This window comes from Danio rerio, chromosome 7 (genome assembly GCF_052040795.2).
Source record: "Danio rerio strain M-AB ecotype USA chromosome 7, GRCz13ab, whole genome shotgun sequence".
Taxonomy (NCBI): domain Eukaryota; kingdom Metazoa; phylum Chordata; class Actinopteri; order Cypriniformes; family Danionidae; genus Danio; species Danio rerio.
In genome coordinates this window covers 6,807,031-6,831,463 of record NC_141027.1, presented here as the reverse complement: position 1 = coordinate 6,831,463, position 24,433 = coordinate 6,807,031, and the positions used below count along the sequence as shown (strand labels likewise).

The window sequence follows — 24,433 nt, the reverse complement described above, 5'->3', positions numbered from 1 at the left end:
TCTATTTTTCTGTTTTCTCAATAGTGAAGTGTTCAGTTTGTCTACTTACAAAGTTTGCCATGGTGTGACTCAACTGACTCTTAATGGGAATGTGAGATGAGACTGATTGGTTTAATGCACGTTATGCTCAAAACACACCCAGAACTCATTAAGAGAATAAGCACAACCCTGTTAGACCTTGCGTTGGGGTGCAGAGCGTATTTCACAAATTAGACCATGCGTCGGGGCGCAGAGTGCACTTCACAAATTAAGCACTGAATGGAACTTGTGTTTGGATATAACTCAGTTTTTTTTTTTACCACATTTGGAAATTAGAACTGAATTTAGAATAAATATAAATAGTTCTGAAACAAATCTTTGCGCTTAACAAATTAAATTAAATATGTAGAGTAATGGATGTCTTCGGTGGAGTGTGTACAACACAGTTTCCTTACCCAACTCAAGTAAAGGAGTAAAGAGTAAAAATAAAGTAAAGAGAAAGTAAAGAGGTCAAATGGAGGAGGCTCGTTCTTTATCCTCATGCTGCAGATAGTCTATTTATCTGTTTTCTCACTAGTGATTGGTTTAATGCACGTTATGCTCAAAACACACCCAGAACTCATTAAGTAAATAAGCACAACCCTGTTAGACCATGCGTCGGGGCGCAAAGCGTATTTTCCCATCCTTAAATTAGCAAAAGCGGATTCAGACACACCCTTAAAGCTTTTGCACATGCGCTTTAGACTTTGCTCCTAGAGTGTCAAAATAGAGCCCATAGCTTTAAAAACAAAATAGTTTATTTATTTACATTTTTTTTAATGTAGAAAGGACTACTGAGTGATATATGAAAAACAAAATAAATGAAAATACAAAGTACGCAAATTTAGGACTGTTAAGACACCTTTCCGCTGCACATGACATTCAGACACAATGGTTGGAATACGCCCCCTTGTGGCACTCGCACAGAGTTTTCAATTTTGTCATGCATCATGGGAGAGAAGTTGTTCTCGCTGTGTCAAAAATAAAGAAGTGCAAAAGCCAGAGTATTTATTCTCCGTGCATTCACCATGGTTGAATGAATAAATGAATGAATACTAGAAACTCATAAACTGCTAAAAATTTTGGAGGGAATGTGGAGACGTCATAAAAATTTATAAATTTTTAATTCTCATTTATAAATAGAAATGTTTTATATATATATATATATATATATATATATATATATATATATATATATATATATATATATATAGACTTCAGATTCAAAAAATAATACAAATCTTGTGCGCACAGACCTGCTTGGACAACATTGGAATACATCACATCCGGTCGGCTGTCGCATACGGTCTATACCAGGGGTGGCCAACCCTGTTCCTGGAGAGCCACCTTCCTGCAGATTTCAGTTGCAACCCATATCAAACACACCTGCCTGTAATTATCACGTGGTGTTCAGGTGTGTTTGATATGGGTAGCAACTGAAATCTGCAGGAAGGTGGCTCTCCAGGAACAGGGTTGGCCACCCATGGTCTAAACACAGGAGTTCAAATATTTTAACGTATCGGCAGATCGGACCCGAATTTTCTGCATACGAAGATGAACGAAACTCCACACAGCTCCCGAACTACTCTCTATTGGAATTTCAGACTTCCAATCTGTCGTTTGTTTGTCGTGTGCAGTAGACAGGCGGCTTTAGGCCCCATGACTGGAATTGGTTAAAAATCACTCAATCCATCCCTGCTAGCGCCCAAATTCGCGTACACTATCTTTTCATGAATGAACTCGGGACTGCTTGAGACTTTACGACTTTAACAACACATGACTTTATACATATTACATATGACTGCTTTGATATTTTGCCACCAGCTCACCACAAAGAAAGCAAAGACCAAGCAAGCAAGACAGAGCAGAGCAGAACGAGCTTCCCCGCTCACCAGTGTTGCCAGACTGGAAATGTCAAAGTATCGTACCAGAACCTCAAAATTATCGTATTTGGAGGAAAATTATCGTACACGAGTCAAACTGAAAGTATACAGCGTATAACGTGCAAATTACCACAATACGTTAAGAAAAACTAGGTACCTTAGTGGGAAGGTTCAAACTCCACCTCTGAGTTGCTGTCATTGAATGTTGCCAGATGTTGAGGGATTTATTTTCTGAGGTGTGCATGCTTTGTTTTGATGAGACTAACTTTGTAAAAAAAACATGTTCACAAGACGCATTTGAATGGGGAAAAACGAGAACATCAAGGGAAAACTCCCGTCCTTCTCACCTTCCTTTACAGCACGAATTGTTTTAACATCATTGCTTTAAAGATCGACTTCAAACTGAAAACTACTGACCTAACCACGGGCACGCGCAGGAGGAGCGTTAACTCAAAGAGCTTAAGCTCTTTGGTTAACTCGTGAGAGAGTCATTCTCCACGTTGATTGGCTGAGAAGAGGCAACGTAAGATGAGATAGAAGACGTGCCTAACTCCACCTACTCCTGACAGACAGAACAGAAAAGATGCAGCTAGATCAATAAGTAAAGAAGCCCGAAGATTACAATGAAGTTACTTTTAAATGCCATAGAATTCTGAAATTATCGTACATTATAGGATTTTTCTCATTATTGATCGTACATCGTACAGAGGTCGAATTTATCGTACAAATACGATAAATATCGTACGTCTGGCAACACTGCCGCTCGCGTCCCTTTAAACTTTGAGCTCCTATCCTGATTGGTAGCGAAGGTGATGACGTCACATGGTGGAATGGAGATTCACGAAGAAAATGCAAATGCTTTGATATATGAAACATTTCTTGAAGAAGCAAATTATTTAAAATGGACAGAAAGATTAATTTCTACAGAGAACTTTTACATTTAATGTAGAATTGGTTTCTCAGAAAATGTCTTGACAATTGCTCAAATGTTGTCAGAGATTTCAAAATTTAATCAAGCATTTTGCATTGTTTGAACTAAACTATACAGTACTCATTCTTACTGTTATAACTCGGTTGATCAGTACGTTATAAACGAAATTTAAGCTAAAATGTAAAGCTAAAAACTATTCAAAAAGATTTCCAACTTAAAAAAAAACACAAAAATACCACGAAAGATTGGCATACTCGAGTGGGCAATCCTGAGAATTGACAAAGAGAGAGAAAGGGAGCGAGCGAGCGAGCGAGCAAGAGAAAGAGAGAGAGAGCACACACACACACACACACAAGCAAAACATACAGGCATATACGTATGACTGTAACACACAGCAAGAGTCTAGCCCTGTCAGTATCGCCAGGAAAGCCATGTCACACACCTAAACTTATAAATACACCACAGAAAATAACACCTACAACCCTTCATAAGCACCCAACTACTGTCTCCAGCTCTGCAGGCCTGTTATTGAACAGTCTGTAATTAATAATAATGAGACACTGACGCATCATCAGTCCACTAGCAGTTGAGTGCGACGCCATTGATTTTGATCCCTCCCCCAATGACGATTTTAGATGAAATTAGCCGACAAAAGCTCAAAAATATCACAAAAGTCATCATGTATCATATCAAAAGTAATCTTTAAAGGGATAATGTGTAGTATAGTGTGTCCACAGTCATATTGCAGTGATATAAACACAACAAGTCTCTTTTTTTAAACGTCCTGATGTTAAAATAGGATCAAACTCCCTCCCATTTTGAGGCGGACCGTAACGTAACATAGGGGTGTGGTTTCCCCGCCCACCAAATTGATTGACAGCCGCGTATTAAGGTCTCAGCGGTAATGTGTACACTCAAAAAAATGATATGTTGGCGTTAATTAACTTTTTTTTGTCCACTGGTTCCACGTAACCGAGTTAAGTTATCTTTAAGAAAGAATATTAATTTTAGTGAACGTAAGTTAGTTACATAAAGGTAATGTAATGTTGTTTAGTTCAATCAACGTAACATTTATAATTTAGCTTTAATCAATGTAGTTATTTAAGTTCAATTATTCTAAAATTGATATTGTTATGTTTAACCAAATAAAAAAACTGTTTCCGTTTCATTGAGTTTATTCAATAGCATTTTTACAGTTTTACACATTTTCCAGCAATCAAATGATTATCAAAATCTAAAAATGGTCTTTATCTGTATCTTCACTTATTACAATAAGTTAAAATATTAATACTATTAAAATAATAGTAATACAAGTATGAAGCAAATTAAAAACAATAAATGATTTACAAAAATATGCTTACAAAAACATCATAAAATACACTTTTCAAAATGATACTTTTCATATATTACAAAAAACATTCAAAAATAATATTCTGCCTTCAAATGATTTACAAAAATATACTTCGAAAAATTAAGTCTTCTTTTGTAAATGCTGTACCTTCTTTACACTGAAAAAGCAGATAACACTTCAGTTGTTCAAAGAAAGATTAACATTTTCAGGCAAAGTAACACGATCAGCACTACACCATAAATTAGACCAACCATGACAGAACATGCAATAGCTACACACATTCATCTCTGACATTTGCAACATTTCTGCACATTTGCACCAGACACTTTCTTACAACCACTCCCTATATCTAAAAAAAAACAAACAAAAAAAAAACATTGTGCATAAAGTCTGCTTCACACAGGTAAGTGGGCTTGACAAACCACATGTAAAAGCATTCTTAATTCTTAACATTCTTTGTATAATTAGCACATCTTGGGTGTACTGCCTCTTCTTGTTGATTTGCTGAATGTCTCCTCAATTGTAAGTCACTTTAGACAAAAGAGTCTGCTAAATGTTAATGTAACTACTGTAGATTCATAAGGTGGTGTTGCACATCAAGGTTTGTGCTTCATCATGCCCAGCATCCTAAAAATGTCAGATAAAAAAAAATAAACATTTACCAACAGATCAAAGGTGAAAGGAGGAATTGGTTTAAGAGAAAAATACAAAATGTTTTTAAAAAATAATAAAATAAAATGTAAATAGCTTACCATGTACTCCCTCACTTAGGGCCATTGAGGATGCATTCACACCTTTTTTCCACTGGTAATGTTCTAAATGACATGAAATGACAAATAGTAATTTACTAAATAATTAGTTAAAATTACTAGTAATTTTTACTGTACATCATTTTAATGTGTGTATAGGCATCTAAAGGCATAGTACCTGGATGATCCACAGTCTCCTCAGCCAGATATGGGACTTTAGAGGTTGAGCTGTAAACATGTGAGGGAGAAAATAGATGCTAGTGAGCAAAGATTTGTAATAATAAAATATAATAATATAAATATATAGCATTTAGAATAATATATTTATAATAATAAAAATGAAAAAAAAAATAATAAAACACTGCAAACTACTAAACTTAAAAGTTTAAATGTGTTAGATGACCAAACAAATAAGCTTACATTAAATATGTCATCATGCTAGATGTCATCCTATTTAAGTGTCACATATGCTTGTAAAGTTTTTTTTTAACAGGCTTGAATAATAACAATGTGCCAACACCACCTTTTAATTAATATTATGTAAGTTATCAAAACTAGCATTCAAACTTGACAAACAGCTTGACACTCATTTAAAATAGAGACTATCAAATCAAATCAAAAATCAAATCACTTTTATTGTCACATTATCAGCAGCACAGGTGCTATAAGTGAAATGCTTAGCCTATTCTAACATTACTATTCCTTACTACCATTGTTTGCAACTTTATTTTGGGGGAGTTAATAGTATAAAATCTCACAGGAATGCAAAAAAACTACAAATTTATCTGTCATTAATGTGAAAAAGAAACAGGAAACATGGCAATTTCATAACAATACTATACACAAACACAACAGAGTATTACAAGGGAGTACATTAATGACTCAAATGTTGTCACAGCCTCAATATAAATACATAAAAAGTAAATAAAATCTCACCTGTGTGTCCACATTGGGCAAAGCTTTGTGCACGTTCTCAATTTGCACTGTAATCTTCATCTTTTGATTCCCATAATATGGCGCCGAGCTGAGAGTGATCGTTGTGGTTTGAATCTTCTTACTTCCTGTGTTGTTTTGAAACTGCGCATGTGCAGATATTACTCCACCTATTGACCAAAATGCAGTACTGCAGAAGCAACACAACTCCCTTTCATTCATGTTAATTAAGCGAGCTGTTTAAATGTAAAAACTAACTTTTTCTAATTTTTTCCAACACAACACTTTTATTTTTAATACACAAACATAAGCGAATTGTTTAATTTCAATATAGTTACATTCTTTGGACCAACTACAGCCATAATTCATTTTTTTGAGTGTATAATCATATCAACAATACAAGATGTGCACAAAGCAACCGGGATTAAAAGATCTGTTCAGCTCTCTGTGATCATCTGCCCCTCAAGAGTGAGTTTACAAGTTTAGCATGTTTTAAAAAAGACAGTAAAGTCACTGTAATTCATCAGCACAGCCCCGTGTCAGGGCAATTATAAAAGAAGACACTTCAATCCTGGTTTGTAGACTTAAATCAGGTTAATTTTGTACATTAACATAACAGATATCCATACAGCAGTAGATATTAACGTGTATCTTGTCACATTTGCCATGCAAAACAGTGCAAACTTAAACGTGTGTGTGTGTGTGTATGTATTGTGTGTGACTCATCATTGCAGAAAGGCTTGAATTAACTCCACAACAAAAACATTGATCAAATGGAACGTTCTACTGTAGTAAGGGAGATCTGCTTCATTCTGTCACTGTGCTGTTTATCTGTGTAAAGGCTACACGCATCTGGGAAACACCTCATGCTGCCGGTGCTAGAACCCTTGCTGTCAGTACGCAGAGGAATGATCTGCTCTCTCAATGCTGCAGGTGTAAGAGACGGCTGTGCGGCGCTGTGCTGCCTTTGAGTGCTCTGAGGCGGGGAGAGACCGACGACATCACCCGCAGCATGTTGCGAAGAGTAACAGTAGGAATGGTACAGCACTGACACATGAGAGTCTCTAAAAAATCTCCAGTAACACTTACAAACATTCGCTAGTTGCTTTTTTAAGAATTTGCCGCAAGGGGAGTCTGAAAAGTCGGGGATTGGTTTTGAAAAGAAGTAATAATGTTAAAATCTTACCAGTTATAGACAGTTTTTTCAACATATAATATAAAATGTATAAAAGATCTACATGATCAATTTAGGCTTCTTGGCATTGGTCGGGGGCCCCTAATTCCCACCGTGGCCCCAAGCGGCTGCTTACCTTATTGGTTAAGTCCACACCTGCACACACGCATGTGGGAGCGATGAGCGGGAAGAACCAACCCATTTGCATTAAAGGCACACGCAACAAAAAGCAGCTACCTGACAGCTCCAATTTCCAGATACACAAAGGTCTAATAAATAATCTGATGGGTGTTTTAAGCTGAAACTTTACTAACACATTCTGGAGACACAAAATCTTTAAAAGTGGGTGAAATAGGTGTCCTTTAAAACGAACAGACTGATAACATCTAGAAAACATTATTTTGATTTAATGGGACCTTTAAAATTTGTTTACGCTTGTAAAGCACTGTCGAGTTGCATTTGATATACAGTATGAAAAGTGCCACACAACTAAAATCATCATTATTATTAGTACAGCAGTTCTCACTTAAAACAGTTTGGTTATTTTAACCCAATCCATTGAGTTCATTCATTCATTTTCCTGTCGGCTTAGTCCCTTTATTAATCCGGGGTCGCCACAACGGAGTGAACCGCCAACTTATCCAGCAAGTTTTTATGCAGCGGATGCCCTTCCAGCTGCAACCCATCTCTGGGAAACATCCACGCACACATTCACACACACACTTATACACTACAGACAATTTAGCCTACCCAATTCACCTGTACCGCATGTATTTGGATTGTGGAGGAAACCGGAGTACCCAGAGGAAACCCATGCGAACTCAGGGAGAACATGCAAACTCCACACAGAAACGCCAACCCAGCAACTCGAACCAGCAACCCAGCGACCTTCTTGCTGTGAGGCAACAGCACTGCATACTGCGCCACTGCTTCTCCCCTCCATTGAGTTGTTAAGGTTAACAAGCAATTTGGGTAACAAAATAACTAATTTCTTGGGTTATTTTGCCAAAGGGTGGTTTAACCACTAATACCTCAAATATGTGTAGCATTTCCTCCAAAAAATAAAAAACAAATAAATAAATAAAATAAACCTGTAGAAATGAACACGGAGGTAGAGAAAGCACTTTTATCCATATATAGATTGGCTATTTAGCGAGCGTGTGCATCATCAAATTAAGAGTGCTGGTAAAATGGATATAAAAAACACAGCATGGAGAGGTAATTTGACAAAAAAACAACAACAACTTTATTGCGTTTAAGCTAAAATAAACTTTATAATGCAAAAACAACATCACGTATGTGTAGTAATACAGCTGATTTATCTCAGTTATATCAGCTGACTGTTGAAATTCAAACTGGATGAGTTACTTAAAAATAACCCAACAAAGGCTAAAAATAACCCAACAAAGCACCAAATATTTAACCCAACTGGTTGAGTTACTAATAACCCAATAAAGGTTTAAACTAACCCAACAAAGCACCAAATATTTAACCCAACTGGTTGAGTTATTTAAAAAATAACCCAACAAAGGCTAAAAATAACCCAACAAAGCACCAAATATTAAACCCAACTGGTTGAGTTACTAATAACCCAATAAAGGTTTAAAGTAACCCAACAAAGCACCAAATATTTAACCCAACTGGTTGAGTTATTTAAAAAATAACCCAACAAAGGCTAAAAATAACCCAACAAAGCACCAAATATTTAACCCAACTGGTTGAGTTATTTAAAAAGAAACCCAACAAAGGCTAAAAATAACCCAACAAAGCACCAAATATTTAACCCAACTGGTTGAGTTATTTAAAAAGTAACCCAACAAAGGCTAAAAAATAACCCAACAAAGCACCAAATATTAAACCCAACTGGTTGAGTTACTAATAACCCAATAAAGGTTTAAAGTAACCCAACAAAGCACCAAATATTTAACCCAACTGGTTGAGTTATTTAAAAAATGACCCAACAAAGGCTAAAAATAACCCAACAAAGCACCAAATATTTAACCCAACTGGTTGAGTTATTTAAAAAATAACCCAACAAAGGCTAAAAATAACCCAACAAAGCACCAAATATTTAACCCAACTGGTTGAGTTATTTAAAAAAATAACCCAACAAAGGCTAAAAATAACCCAACAAAGCACCAAATATTAAACCCAACTGGTTGAGTTACTAATAACCCAATAAAGGTTTAAAGTAACCCAACAAAGCACCAAATATTTAACCCAACTGGTTGAGTTATTTAAAAAATAACCCAACAAAGGCTAAAAATAACCCAACAAAGCACCAAATATTTAACCCAACTGGTTGAGTTATTTAAAAAATAACCCAACAAAGGCTAAAAATAACCCAACAAAGCACCAAATATTTAACCCAACTGGTTGAGTTATTTAAAAAGCAACCCAACAAAGGCTAAAAAATAACCCAACAAAGCACCAAATATTAAACCCAACTGGTTGAGTTACTAATAACCCAATAAAGGTTTAAAGTAATCCAACAAAGCACCAAATATTTAACCCAACTGGTTGAGTTATTTAAAAAATGACCCAACAAAAGCTAAAAATAACCCAACAAAGCACCAAATATTTAACCCAACTGGTTGAGTTATTTAAAAAATAACCCAACAAAGGCTAAAAATAACCCAACAAAGCACCAAATATTTAACCCAACTGGTTGAGTTATTTAAAAAATAACCCAACAAAGGCTAAAAATAACCCAACAAAGCACCAAATATTTAACCCAACTGGTTGAGTTATTTAAAAAGTAACCCAACAAAGGCTAAAAATAACCCAACAAAGCACCAAATATTTAACCCAACTGGTTGAGTTACTAATAACCCAATAAAGGTTTAAAGTAACCCAACAAAGCACCAAATATTTAACCCAACTGGTTGAGTTATTTAAAAAATGACCCAACAAAGGCTAAAAATAACCCAACAAAGCACCAAATATTAAACCCAACTGGTTGAGTTACTAATAACCCAATAAAGGTTCACAGTAACCCAACAAAGCACCAAATATTTTCAACTCAACTATTGGGTTCAATAAATAACCCAACGTTTTTTTTAGTGAAGTAATATACATCTAAGGATGCTTTATGACATTTTCAGATGATCAAACCGCAGCTTGGAGAGATAACATCAAAGTTTATTACTGCAGGAGACACCGCAGCGCATCTCTGATCATTCTGCAGGACTAAGACTGATAATGTTCCTGATAATGCTGACAGCCAAAAGACTAAAATGAAAGATACTTTTGTTGTTGGAGAGAAAGAGAGAGAGAAATGTACAGTAGTGTATTATATTCTATTTATTTTCCCACCAGTGGCGATATACAGCCATATTGCACTGCTACTAGTGTGAAATTGCGTTCATACAACAGTTTGATGGCATAATCGTGTATAATAATTATACACACACACACACACACACACACATACCTACATACATATATATATATATATATATATATATATATATATATATATATATATATATATATATATATATATATATATATATATTAGGGCTGTCAAAATTAGAGCAACATCTATGCTGTGAAGTGGACCAGTCCCTCCTGCAGCAAAACAGCCCCACAACATGATGCTGCCGCCCCCATACTGCACAGTTGGGATGGTGTTCCTAGGCTTGTAAGCTTTCCCCTTTGTCCTCCAAATGTATCACTGGTCATCATGGCCATTATTTTCTCAGTGTAATTCAGCAAATTGTAATCTGGCTTTGTTGTTGATTCTGACTTGTTGATTTTTCCATGTTGTCACAGAGTAAGCGGTGTGTTTGAGGTTTTCCTTAAATACTATTCTACAGTTGTGCCTCCAATTAATCAAATGTTGTCAATTAGCCAATCAGAATCTTCCAAGACCTTGACACCATCATCTGAGCTTCTTCAGAGGCAGAATAACCTTATTGTGTGTGAACTTGACTTTCAAGAAAACTTATAACAATCTCAAAAAATTTCTCTCTCATTATTCTGCAATTAAGCAGAACAGAAACACATTTGACAATCATAACTTACCTAAAAGAGAAAACGTTTAGCCACATTAACATCTGACTCTTTTTTTAAAATGATTATGTGCCTTTTTATACAGTGTGTGTAAACTTCTGGTGTCAGCTGTATGTATGCTCATTTTGAATCAGACAATTCCACTGAATTCAGCTCGATCGTGAAAGGTTTATACTTATCAGCATCAGAGACATCAGACCTTTCCTAACAAATCATGCTGGACAACTTTTAATTCAAGCTTTGCTCATTTCAAGGCTGGATTACTGCAACACTCCTCTAGCTGGACTCTCATCCTGCACCCTTAAGCCTCTACAGTTGTCCAGAACGCTGCGGCTCATCTGGTCTTTAATGAGAGCCCATGTAACACCTGTCTTTATCTCTCTGCATTGGTTACCGGTTGAAGCTCGAATCAAGTTCAAATCACTGATGTTTGCTAACAGAACATCCACTGGCACTGCCTCTTACCTCCACCTGTTCCTGAAGGTCTACATCCCTCCAAAAGCCTGCGGTCGGGGAGGGAACACCACCTTATGGTGTCATCTCAAAGAGGCTACAAGTCACTTTCCAGAACCTTTTTATTCACTGTTCCTCTGTGGTGGAATGATCTTCCCATTCCCACACGGACTGCAGATTCACTGGTGTCATTCAAGCAACAACTAAACAATTCAAAACCAGGACCCTCTCTTCTCTACTACACTACTCGACATGACATCCCCAAAACATTATGCAATTCTGGATGCGCCTCACACAGGTGAGTGAGCTTGACAAACCACCTGTAGAAATCACACTCTTTCATCTCTCTGACACTTTAACTCTTGCACCAGTTTTGCACATCTTACAAAGATGTTAAGGACAGGATGACCAACAACTTTCTTCTCTTAAATTCAGACAAAACAGAATGATTACTTATTGGGCCTAAATCTTGTACAAAGCAGATCTCACAACTCAATCTACAATTAGAGGGATACGAAGTTAGCATTAGTTCTACTATAAAAGATCTGGGTGTCATATGAGACAGCAATTTAACTTTTGAAAATCATATATCCCACGTCACAAAAACTGCCTTCTTTCATCTGAGAAACATGGCTAAGTTACGATGTATGCTATCCATCTCAGAAGCAGAAAAGCTAGTCCATGCTTCATGACCTCTAGGCTGGATTACTGTAATGCTCTGTTTGCTGGCTGCCCAGCATCCTCTATTAACAAACTTCAGCTTGTATAAAATGCAGCTGCCACACACACATGCACGTGAAAAACTTGGTTTCGTTCGTACATCATGGCGAAACACGTAATGACTCGGTATCAAGGCGACTCGTTTGAAGCACTATGAGTCGACTCTTTTATAGATGAATCAACAGTTTTAAACACTGTACACTAACAGATTCAATCCTTAGCTGGATACTTCACTTCACTTAGAGCTGTTACACACTACATGGAGGGAAATTTTCAAAAACCCATAATATGGGCTCTTTAAACAAACAGCAACTATCTAGAAACTTCAAGCAATGTTTACGTCCATATATTCACCATATACCGACTTTTCTGTTGTACGTTCATTTTATAAATGAAGCCAGTGTCTTCACAATATATAAAGCGCTACAGAAATAGCGATGGAGAAGAACGGCGCCTCATTAAAAAGCCAAGCAGTTTCAACACTACCTTATTCTCAATGATATCAACAGCCAGATGCTTGGCCTTTTGGCTAGTCCATGCTTTCATGACCTCTAGGCTGGATTACTGTAATGCTCTGTTTGCTGGCTGCCCAGCATCCTCTATTAACGAACTTCAGCTTGATAAAATGCAGCAGCCAGAGTTCTTACCAGGTCTAGAAAATGTGATCATATCACCCTAATGTTATCCTCCTTACACTGGCTGCCTGTTAAGTTTCATATTGAATTTAAAATATTACTTCTCACCTATACAGCTTTGAATAATCTAGCTCCTGTTTATCTAACCAACCTTCTGTCTCGCTACAATCCAACTCGCTCTTTAAGATCTCAAAACCCAGGGCTTCTGGTAGTACCTAGAATAGCAAAGTAGAGTAAAGGAGGTCAAGCCTTCTCATTTATGGCTCCTAAACTCTGGAATAGCCTTCCTGATAACACACTCAAACACACTCTCCCAGTTCAACACTAGATTAAAGACCTTTCTTACTTTCTTACAATCACTCCATATCTATAAACAAAAACATTATGCATTGATGACACGTGCCTCATTTGGGTGAGTGGGTTTGAAGAAACACTCTTCTCTCTCTCCCCCCTTTCTTACCCCTTTGTCCAGTTTTTTATCAGGTTACTCACTTTACCTCAATAAACTCCCCACTGGAAGGGTTTCAGGGCAAGTACGATGGATACAACTCGAGCCACTGCTGAACTTTTATTGCGTACACATACACAATGTTCATCCACAATGCTTAACGTTACACTTGTCTGTCAAACTTCGACGTCCTTCCTTGTTTAATAACAGTCGTTAGTAGCTAGTAACTAGTAGCTGGCAGCTAGCTAGGTTATAAACCGGCAAGCGTACCGGCCCCGAACAATAACTGACTGAGAGAGAATGAAAATGAAACTTGCGTCTTAAATTATACACAGACACAACCTATCGGCTAGAAACGGTAATACACATCTCCATAATCTATCAGAACTATGATAGTTATGAAAATACAACATAAATGTGCCTGCATTTAAACTTACAATTCAAATATACATAACTATATTTGTTCTTCAAATACTCTGATACATAATAACATCTATCTCTAAAAATAAACATATTATAAACAATAGTGACACATACTGGAAAGTCCTACATCCTTACTCTAGCACTTTATTCTCTGAGGTTAAACAGTTCATTTCTTTAATTAGATCCAAGTCTTTCTCATGAATTAATGAACAGATGTGCTGAAAACTCAATGAATCGTATCGGCCGCTGCAGACAGCTAATCTTAAAGTCAAAGTCAGCTGTATTGTCAATTCAACCACATGTACAGGACATATAGAGAATCGAAATTATGCTACTCTCAGACCCTATAGATGCCTAACATATAATATTAATACAAAAAGTAGAGTTTTAAGAAAGAATTTACAATATACGCTAATGTTTCTACCTATGCTAATACACTTCCTGGGAACGGTTAATGTGACTTTCCATTTTATATAGTTCCTTTTACAGCATCGATGTTGTAATGCGTTTAAAATACAATTAGTGAAATAGACCTGGGTATTTATTTAGCTGCTCAAGCGTAAAACGAGACAAAAAGCCGTTTACATGCACGTCAGAATCGGCAGGCTAGCTCCATTGAATGTACTGGTGTAAAATAAATGCTCATATCCCAGCGACTCCCGTATGAATCGTCCAGTGATTCATTTGTTCCCAAACCCCTCCTTAGCGCGAAGCTAATCTGCGCTGATTGGACCGATGACAGTCTGTCGCGATTGGTCGACTGCCTTCAGTGAGAGAGTGAAATGCCCAACAGCTAATCAGCAATATGAAAAGTAATCACAGTTCATACACGCTCGATAGTGTAGGCGTGGATTTTAGCTGCCAGTGGGTGAATGTAAATAATGGACTTGAAAATACAGACGACTATCTATTTTATTGAGCAAAAACAGTTGAGGAGATCTCCTAGCTTGTCTCTGCTCTTTTCACAGACACACACACACATATTGCACACTTAACCCTGCTCCGGACAACAGCGCGCGCACACACACACACGCACGTGCACGTGAATAACTTGGTTTCGTTCGTACGTCATGGCGAAACACCTAATGACTCGGTATCAAGGCGACTCGTTTGAAGCACTATGAGTCGACTCTTTTATAGATGAATCAACAGTTTTAAACACTGTACACTAACAGATTTAAGCCTTAGCTGGATACTTCACTTCACTTAGAGCTGTGTTACACACTACATGGAAGGGCATGTTCAAAAACCCATAATATGGGCTCTTTAAACAAACAGCAACTATCTAGAAACTTCAAGCAATGTTTACGTCCATATATTCACCATATACCGACTTTTCTGTTGTACGGTCATTTTATAAATGAAGCCAGTGTTTCAAAGTGTCTTCACAATATATAAAGCGCTACAGAAATAGCGATGGAGAAGAACGGCGCCTCATTAAAAAGCCAAGCAGATTCAACACTACCTTATTCTCAATGATATCAACAGCCAGATGCTTGGCCTTCTGGAAACCGAGGCGTCCTTCAGGGATCAACACCTCCTCTTTTAGGAGCCCGATCTGAAAGTAGACATGTATGGGCTCTGAAGCCATCGATTCGGGCCCGACGGTCAACTGAGAGAAAGAGCCTTAAAGAAAAAGAGAGATGACATAACATCAGAACAAACGGCAAACTCACATCAATCACATCATCAATCAGTTTATTAATGAGTCAATAACCAAGCTGATATCATCATCCTCATCATCCCACAGTCACTCAGAGCAGGACGAATGGCCCATCTTCATAACCGAAACTAGCTTTAGGCATGCATACATACATACATATAGGTGAAGATTATAACCTAACACACTGAAGTGATCCAAAAGAGGAACTTACCAGAGACGAAACTGCTGATGTCAAAGCTTTTTGGGCGGTGGTTTGAGTTGGCCGCCATTTTCTTCACATCGGTGACTTTGAGCGAGCATAAAGGAGCCTGTTTTGAGAGGCTTCTGCCGCTGATCTCTGGTTTCCTTGTGCGAGTGTTTCAAAGACAGGAAGTTGAGACTCAAACTACAGCGTTTTGTGTGTGTGTGTCGATCTGCCCACCAACTGAACACAAATCTAACACCTCTGACGTTATCTGATCAACCGCTGCAGTCTCACAGCAAATATGGTGCTTCAGGAAGGATATACTTTATTTTCTTAGCACATGGGCTACTTATAGATCAATGCTTGCTGAATCACTTAACTTAGCTAAGATTCAACATACATACACACACATATACATAAAGTCTAGAACTTATTAATAAAGTCATCTGGAACGGCAAAGAAAGCGGTCTTGCAGGACTTCCAGAGTTCATCAAGATTGTTTGGATTCATCTTCAACGCCTCTCCCTTCATCTTACCCCAGACGTGCTCAATAATGTTCATGTCTGGTGACTGTGCTGGCCAATCCTGGAGCACCTTGACCTTCTTTGCTTTCAGGAACTTTGATGTGGAGGCTGAAGTATGAGGAGGAGCGCTGTCCTGCTGGAAAGTTTGCCCTCTTCTGTGGTTTGTAATGTAATGAGCAGCACTAATGTCTTTGATACCTCAGGCTGTTGATGCTACCATCCACTCTGAACTCTCGCACACCCCCATACTGAATGTACCAGGATTTCTCCTTCACCAAACTTGACCGATTTCTATGTGAATCTCGGGTCCACAAAAAAAAAAAAAAGAGTTTGGACAATATAAAGGAATTTAACTTGTTAGTTTCTACAAATTTAACTGGATTGAATGTGAAAAAAATATTAAGTTGTCCAAAAAAAAAACAACTTTAAAAATCGAGTAGTTTTAGCAAGCGTAATGTTTCGAGTGCAGTTGAAGCCAAGATTATTCGCCTTCCTGTGAAATTTGTATTCCTTTATTAGGTACTTTATTATTAGGTACACCTGTCTAACTGCTCGTTACCGCAAATGTCTAATCAGCCAATCACATGGCAGCAACTCAGTGCATTTAGGCATATAGACATGGGCAAGACGATCTGCTGCAGTTCAAATTGAGCATCAGAATGGAGAAGAAGGGGGATTTAAGTGACTTTGAACGTGACAGTTGTTGGTGCCAGACGGGCTGGTCTGAATATTTCAGAAACTGCTGATCTACCGGGATTTTCATGCACAATGGTTAACGGAGAATGGTCTGAAAAAGAGAAAATATGCAGTAACGGCAGTTGTTGGTGCCAGAGGTCAGAGGAGAATGGCCAGACTGGTTCCAGCTGATAGAAAGGCAACAGTAACAAAAGCATCTCTGACCACACAACACGTCCAACCTTGAGACAGATGGGCTACAGCAGCAGAAGACCACACCGGGTGCCACTCCTGTCAGCTAAGAACAGGAAACTGAGGCTACAATTCACACAGACTCACCAAAACTAGACAATAGATTGGAGAAACGTTGCCTGGTCTGATGAGTCTCCATTTCTGCTGCAACATTTGGATGGTCGGGTCAGAATTTGGCATCAACAACATGAAAGCATGGATCCATCCTGCCTTGTATTAATGGTTCAGACTGGTGGTGGTGGTGTGATAGTGTGGGGAATATTTTCGTGGCACACTTTGGGTTAGTACACCATTAGTACCAATTGAGCATTATGTCAACGCCACAGCCTACCAGAGTAATGTTGCTTACCATGTCCATTCCTTTATGACCACAGTGTACTCATCTTCTGATGGCTACTTCCAGCAGGATAACGCACCATGTCATAAAGCATGAATCATCTCACACTGGTTTCCTGAACATGACAATGAGTTCACTGTACTCAAATGGCCTCCACACTCAACAGATCTCAATCCAATTGAGCACCTTTAGGATGTGGTGAAACGGGTGATTCACAACATGGATGTGCAGCCGACAAATCTACAGGAACCGCGTGACGCCATCATGTCAATATGCAGCAAAGTCTCTGAGGAATATTTCCAGTACCTCGTTAAATCTATGTCACGGAGGATTAAGACAGTCCTGAAGGCAAAAAGGGGTCCAACATGGTACTAGTAAGGTGTACCTATTAAAGTGGCCGCTGGGTGTATGTCTCTGAAGAGTCTCGAACCACAAAAGCTTGAGACATTTTCTTTGACTGCCAAACATTCACGTAGGCTAATAAAGACACACACACATGTATACAGTTTGGTTTGTTTATTCCGAACCTTTTATTAAAACACATATGAGGTTGTTGGCCCCTTCACTGAGGAAAAACTGAATCTGAATAGCTGTGAGCTGTGATTCCCTTCATAACTGATCTGAGGACAGCATGTTTCTTCTACAGCGCGGCTATTTCTGATTATACCACCGGGGGGCGCTGTTCCGAGATCAGTGCTGAGGGGAAAGCTGTATATCTGTAGCACAATCTAACGAGTGACGTATAGGTTAATAACAGCGGTGTAAAAACTAGAGAAAGGCAACACAAATCATCAGATTTCATGACAAACAGGACAGGCAAAGGTGGATTCACATTCATATGTGGTGTAAACACGGCATTATTATTACAAACTACACACCTGCACGTGCTAGAAGCATGAGGAGAAAACACAAGCGCGTATGTCTGTGTGTGTGTGTGTGTGTGTGTGTTTGTAAAGTCAAAAATCTGTATTTTACAATCATTAAGTGACATTCGTACCCATATATCATTGTTCCAACATTCATTTCTCCTGGAGTATTTAATCACATTGAGCTAGAATCGTTCAATTTGCGTTCAGCGTAATAAAACGCAAACATTAGCATGAATTAGCATTGGTAAGCTTGTTATACATTCGCTCTGAGAAAATCTCTAAAAAAGTAAAACGTTTAACATTTCACCTCAAAATAGAAGAAAAGAACTAAATTTAATTGGAGAATTACATAAAATTACTAATATTTTGTTTAGATTATTAACTTTTAATATGTTTAGCGTCTTAACTGTGACATTCTGAACTGTTAAACTCACATTACTGTCTGAAATTTCAGACACAATGTGAAATAAATTCATTTATTTTCAGCAGCATGTAGAAAAGTAATGCTACTTTAGCATTCCAGTGTTTTAGGTGAACTGCAATGCAAACAATAGCCTAATGTTCATAATAGCTTATGATTTGAGGTGAAATATTTAACTTTTTTTTCATGAGATTTGCCCACTTTGTATGGCTGGATCCAGCTAGTGTTTTCTGTCAAAAAAAACATTGAAAAATCACCCACATCTTATGCAATGCTGGGGAAAAATGGTAACAGATTCACATAAAGGTGCAAACTTTCTTACACATACATGTATTGTACACACAGACGTACTTATAAGGATATTTAATAAGCTGTTTTTCACATGAAGTGGACAAAAGATAAAACAAAAACGAGAGGATTCGTCTCATTTCAGACACGGCTATGATTCATATGGTGATCCAGAAATATTCCAGCAACTAGAAAATCATATAAAATGAAAACACATATTGTAAACCGACGGGAAATTAGAGTTTTATATATGCTTGACCTTTCACCTCAGCAGATCTTTGACGAAAGACAGTCAAATAAACAATGCACTGTTGAATTAAGAATTTGCATCAAATAATAAATAGGAGCTCAAGGTAAATCATGAGATTGTAAAGCAGAATCCTTCATCGTATAGGCTTTCCAGTCGCTCCAGGGGACAGATGTCGAGCTACAGTGTAAACACAATCCTTGTGCGCTAATTTCATGAAACAAAAAGACCTTAAATAATTTATCATTATATACATAAAACTCAGAAGGCAAACGTGAGGTTTGTACCAGTCAGTGACCTCTGACCTGTTGTATGTATGTAGTTTTCACAAGTGAATTCGCAGTATCATCTTCCACGCTTGGTGAGGTCGCTTTGTGAATTGAGTTTGCGTTTACGATTATATTTATATGTGAACTTTCGTCCATCCCAGCGAAAACGTATGCTTCGTACAGACAGTATTATTTGATCGTTGTATGCTAAACTACGTGACGTTGATGCCATGCTATGACATAACTTGACCACTAGATGTCTCTGGAGTTTGTGGTATAGTAAATGGTAGCGTGCTACGTTTATGTTTGTTTTACGTTTGCATTCGTCGAGTGTCGCTAACGGCAAAAGCAGAGAGACGTAGGCCAGGTTTTCGCAAGCGATGTGAAACTAAAAGATGAATTTTTTCTTTTTCTTAGGAAACGTTTTTTTGAGTGAGGATCATTTTTTAATAATATTTTCGATTCAAGTAGGTAGCAAACAGCACTTTCCCCACGTCCAGGTGTGGTTTTTCTAACTGATCAGAGAGTTGCGTCTGGTCAGGTCCACATTACTAGCGCTCAGTCCTCTGGATTCTGACAGACTGTTGTTAGATTCCTGAAAACACACACAGACAATTTAATGTTACATAATACAATAATACAAAAAGCATACATTTCAGGTGCTTTCACTTCTGTAGATCGATTGTTTTGTTCTGAAACAAGGATTAAAATTATTTGGATATTGCGTTTTGTGCTTGCTGTGGTTCACTTTTACATGGCAAAGTTTCTAAACAGACAAAAATACTTCAAACATGTCTTGTGCGAGTAATCTCTCCTCACATTGGTCAGAGTTCCACTGTTTATTTGTTTATGAGTCCTGCTCAGCTAATCATTCATTTATGTCATTTTCTTCCGCTTATTCCGGGGGCAGTTTGCGGGGGCAGCAGTTTCAGGAGAGAACCCCAGACTTCCCTCTCCTTAGACACTTCCTCCAGCTCCTCCGGGGGGATTTCGAGGCATTCCCAGGCCAGCCGAGAGACTTAGTCCCTCCAGCGTGGACTGGGTCTTCCCTGGGGCCTCCTCCTGGTGGGATATACCTAGAATACCTCCCTAGGTAAGATTCCAGGTGGCATCCGAAACAGATGCCTGAGCCACCTCAGCTGACTTCTCTCAATGTGGAGGGGCAGCAGCTCTACTACGATCTCATCTCAGGTGACAGAGCTTCTCGAAGGAATCAGAGATCTTGTCCTTTTGGTCATGACCATAGGTGAGAGTAGGAACGTAGATTGACCGGTAAATCGCGAGCTTTGCCTTTCGGCTCAGCTCCTTCTTCACCACAATGGACTGATACATTGACCTTGTTTCTGCTACCACTGCACCAATCCACCTGTCAATCTCATGTTCCAACCTTCCCTCATTCGTGAACAAAACCCCAAGATATTTGAACTCCTCCATCTGGGGGGTAAGGACTTTCCTCCAACCTGGAGATGGCAAACCACCTTTTTTTTCGGTGGAGCACCATGGCCTTGGACATGGAGGTGCTGATTCTCTTTCCAGTGTTGTTATATTCATTTATGACGATGAGCAACAAGGCGTTAAGCAAAAAGGTGCACTTTAATTTTGAATAGTGACACCTGTAGACATCGTCACCAAATATAAATCGGAAATAAGACCTTTATGCCTATAATGCACAATTCTATGTACTGTACGCCGACATTTAGCACCGACATGTAGAGGTCTGCATTACCTACCAGATTTCTTTCAGCGCAGGAATAAATTTCCGAATAAAGCGCGGGAGCAGTCGGTAACTGATGTAATTTTGGACGAGAGCGGGCGTTCTAACAATATCGCTCTCGACTCCAGAGCGAGCGTGCACATGTGTGAATGAGACAGCGTGGTGCTGCGTTAAGCTTGTTTGTTGCTGTCTGTGTGCGTTTGTTTGGATGGGCGCGGCGGGTAGAAAAAGGGAGCGGGTTGGGCAGCGGGACAACGAATGCTGAACATAATTGGGAGCGGTCGGGTTCAGACTAAAACCTGGCGTGGGAGCGGGATTCAAAATTGTCCCGCGCAGATCTCTACCGAAGTGCTCACGGCGACTCGAGTTCAATTCCTAGCTCGGGGTCCTTTGTCAATCCTTCCACTTTCTCTGCTCCCAATGCTTTTTTAAACTAGCCTAAAGCACCATCCGCTTTTTTAAAACTAGCATTACAAACTAGCCCAGAGGACTATCTGCGGTCACGTCTGCTGTTGAAAACTAGCTTTAAAGAATAGCCTAGAGCATCATTGACTGTTAAAAACTAGCCTAGAGTGTCGTCTACTGTTAAAAACTAGCCTAAATCTCTACTGTCCCTTCATAATAAAAGTTTTTTTTTTTAAACTAAAAATAATTATAAAAAAAAAACAGCTTTCCGTAATAGTTCAGCATGCTTTCACTTTGGTATTTGACATAAAACATTTACTGGTGGCAATGACATCCTGCCCTACACATAATTCGCTCTTCATATAGTCGTATTGCTATTACATAATCATTTTACACTGTGATATAGTCTTCGTTGGATGGCATTGTTTTCTCACTACAATCGATCCGCTCCAAAGTTCAATTCAACCAAGCCGAGATGACCTCATTCAGGCGATTTCGAATTGACTGTTTGGCGTGAATTTGAACACGACTGTGGGATTCACATATGCCCAAACCAACCGAGATAAGGGAACAAAAGCGCCAGGTCTCAAAACAAACATCTACAGTAGGAGTGAAAGCACCCTTAAACAGCATGTCACAACAACTGAGATTTAAAGTCAGCACAAAATCATAATGCATAATCGTAAACAATACAATGGTGTGTTATAATGACCTATTATATGGCTGTCTGTAATACTTGATTCTGATTGGTTAGTTGCAAATCCAAGGTATGTTATTCTCAGATAACATCGAATGAATAACACTAAGGCTCATCTGGGAACTGACAAATCACCTTGACCATCAGTGAACACATTCACATACATATACTTCCATCCACATTTATATGTATCTGCTTGTCTGTAACCATATGTTTTTGACTGTTATGCACCGTCTTAAGTTAAATAATATATAGGTTGGTAAATGCTTTATCAGACAGTTTGGTTTCTGTCAGCTTTGTGTTTTAGGTCTGTTTGTCTTCATCTTGTGTCTGAATAATGCTCAGGTTAGTGTATACTCCATCAGCTCTTTTAGTTTCTGTCAGCTTTGTGTTTTAGGTCTGTTTGGCGCCATCTTGTGTCTGAATAATGTGCAGGTTAGTGTATCAGGGTATCTGCACATTTTTTAACAGAAAATTTAAGACCTTTTAAGACCTTTTTAAGTCCTCTAAAATGAAAATTTAAGACTTTACCTAAAAAAAAAAAAACAGGAAAATGTTCAGTGTGAACACAGAATGATGTGGTGAAGTATGGCGGCAAATCAATGGCAATATAAATCGAGCGCAGCGGTGATGTTTGCGCGCGAGGAGAAGTGAACCGTGAGCAGATTACTTGGTTGACTTGGTTTACTTGTTATCTCTAACGCTATTGGCTACTGTGCCTTTCCGGAAGTTAGCCGGGATTGGACGCAAGTTAAAAGATCACGCCGTTAAATATATATACAATTTGCAAGTCATAATCATAAGAAACTTTCTGAGAACTTTATGAACTTTATGAGGATTCAATCTCGAGAAACAGTCAAATAATATCCAAAATAATGACTTGCATTCTTGTAACATGACTTTCTGAACCCATTTGATTTGTCCGTGCAGCACTTGTCTGGTTTGTTGTATTTTACTTCATTATTAACCACAACAGCAGTGCTCATTATTACACTTGGGGATGATCTTTCTAGGAAATATTGTCTTCAGAAGAGTTTATTTGCGTTTTAGATCTTTATAGATAATTATAATTAATTTATCTTTATAGATAATTGTTAACATTGTTTGTAATATAGATCAGTGTAATATATATATATATATATATATATATTATATATATTTTTCAATCTCATTTTTAGTTAATGATTGAATAACCTGCATATAAAGACTTCAATCAAAAATGATTAGCCCAATTAAACATAAAAAATACAGTGAAAGACATTCAGATGGGTTTTTATCGCCACCTATTGAGCAACAATTTAATTTCTACAATCTTCGTTTGGCTTTATTCACTATCCATTACATCATTCCACTTCAGAGGCATACAAATACTACTTTCTATACGACAGGCCCACATCTTAAAGGTCACATATGCAGTTGAAGTCAAAATTAGTAGCCCACTTTTTTCTTGTTTTATTTCGGCAAGAATAAAAGCTGTTTTAATTTTTTAAAACCCATTTTAAGGTCCATATTATTACCCTCTTTAACCTATTTATTTTTTTTCGAAAGTCTACAGAACAAACCATCGTTATACAATAACTTGCCCAATTACCCTGCCTAGTTAACTTAGTTAAGCCTTTAAATGTCACTTTAAGCTGTATAGAAGTGTCTTGAAGAATATCTAGTCTAATATTATTTACTGTCATCATGGCAAAGATAAAATAAATCAGTTATTAGAAATGAGTTATTAAAACTATAATGTTTAGAAATGTGTTGAAAAAAAATCTTCTCTCCGTTAAATAAAAATTAGGATAAAAATAAACAGGGGGCTATTAATTCAGGCGGGCTAATAATTCTGACTTTAACTGTATAGTGGAATAACAGACTAATGGCAATATATTTACTATAAACCTTTGTACTTTATGCACTGCATGCATGTATAGCCTATTTTGTATACTATTGTCCATCCAATTTATTCTGACTTGTTCTTCACAGAAAATGAGTCAAGGACAATGAATCTTAGAAAAAAAAAAGATTTTTGTAAATTTGAACACGTTTGGTTTGAGTTCAGTTGAAATGTAGGTGCTAAACTTCATCAAATGGTTCAAAACACATTTAAAGTCTGAATTATTCGTCCTGATTTAATAGCCCATGTATATTTTCCCCAATTTCTGTTT

At 37.8% G+C, this 24,433-nt stretch overlaps 2 protein-coding genes and 1 long non-coding RNA gene across 11 annotated transcripts in view; all 3 read right to left on the bottom strand.

Moving 5' to 3' along the window:
* prkd4 (protein kinase D4) overlaps positions 1–16,415 on the bottom strand; it is a 67,203-nt gene extending 50,788 nt beyond the window's left edge. Inside the window, exons 1-2 of one of the 3 annotated variants that reach the window (XR_015494857.1) lie at positions 15,607–16,415; positions 15,198–15,358 (exon numbers count right to left, since the gene is read on the bottom strand). The gene's annotated coding sequence lies outside the window, so the exon portion shown is untranslated. 3 annotated transcript variants of the gene reach the window in all.
* LOC147843005 (uncharacterized) lies at positions 3,743–5,997 on the bottom strand. Of its 2 annotated transcripts, XR_015495315.1 has the most exons (4): positions 5,869–5,997; positions 5,111–5,160; positions 4,936–4,998; positions 3,743–4,810 (listed from the first exon to the last, which is right to left on the bottom strand). It is a non-coding gene; the product is annotated as an uncharacterized LOC147843005 (long non-coding RNA). The 2 variants fall into 2 exon arrangements; XR_015495314.1 differs by lacking the exon at positions 5,869–5,997 and having other exon boundaries at positions 5,111–5,173.
* A 1,453-nt stretch (positions 16,416–17,868) lies between the features above and the next one.
* The window catches only part of klc2 (kinesin light chain 2), a 35,339-nt gene continuing 28,774 nt past the window's right edge, over positions 17,869–24,433 (bottom strand). For 2 of the 6 annotated variants that reach the window (XR_015494835.1, XR_015494837.1), the window contains exon 14: positions 19,885–22,783. Coding sequence is in view for 2 of the 6 variants with exons in the window: in XM_087259652.1 (XP_087115778.1) it covers positions 19,973–20,056 (84 nt within the window). In the remaining 4 variants the exon portion in view is untranslated. Of the gene's footprint in view, positions 22,784–24,433 lie in introns of all 6 variants that reach the window. The other 4 variants (XR_015494834.1, XR_015494836.1, XM_087259652.1 and 1 more) reach the window with 3 other exon arrangements.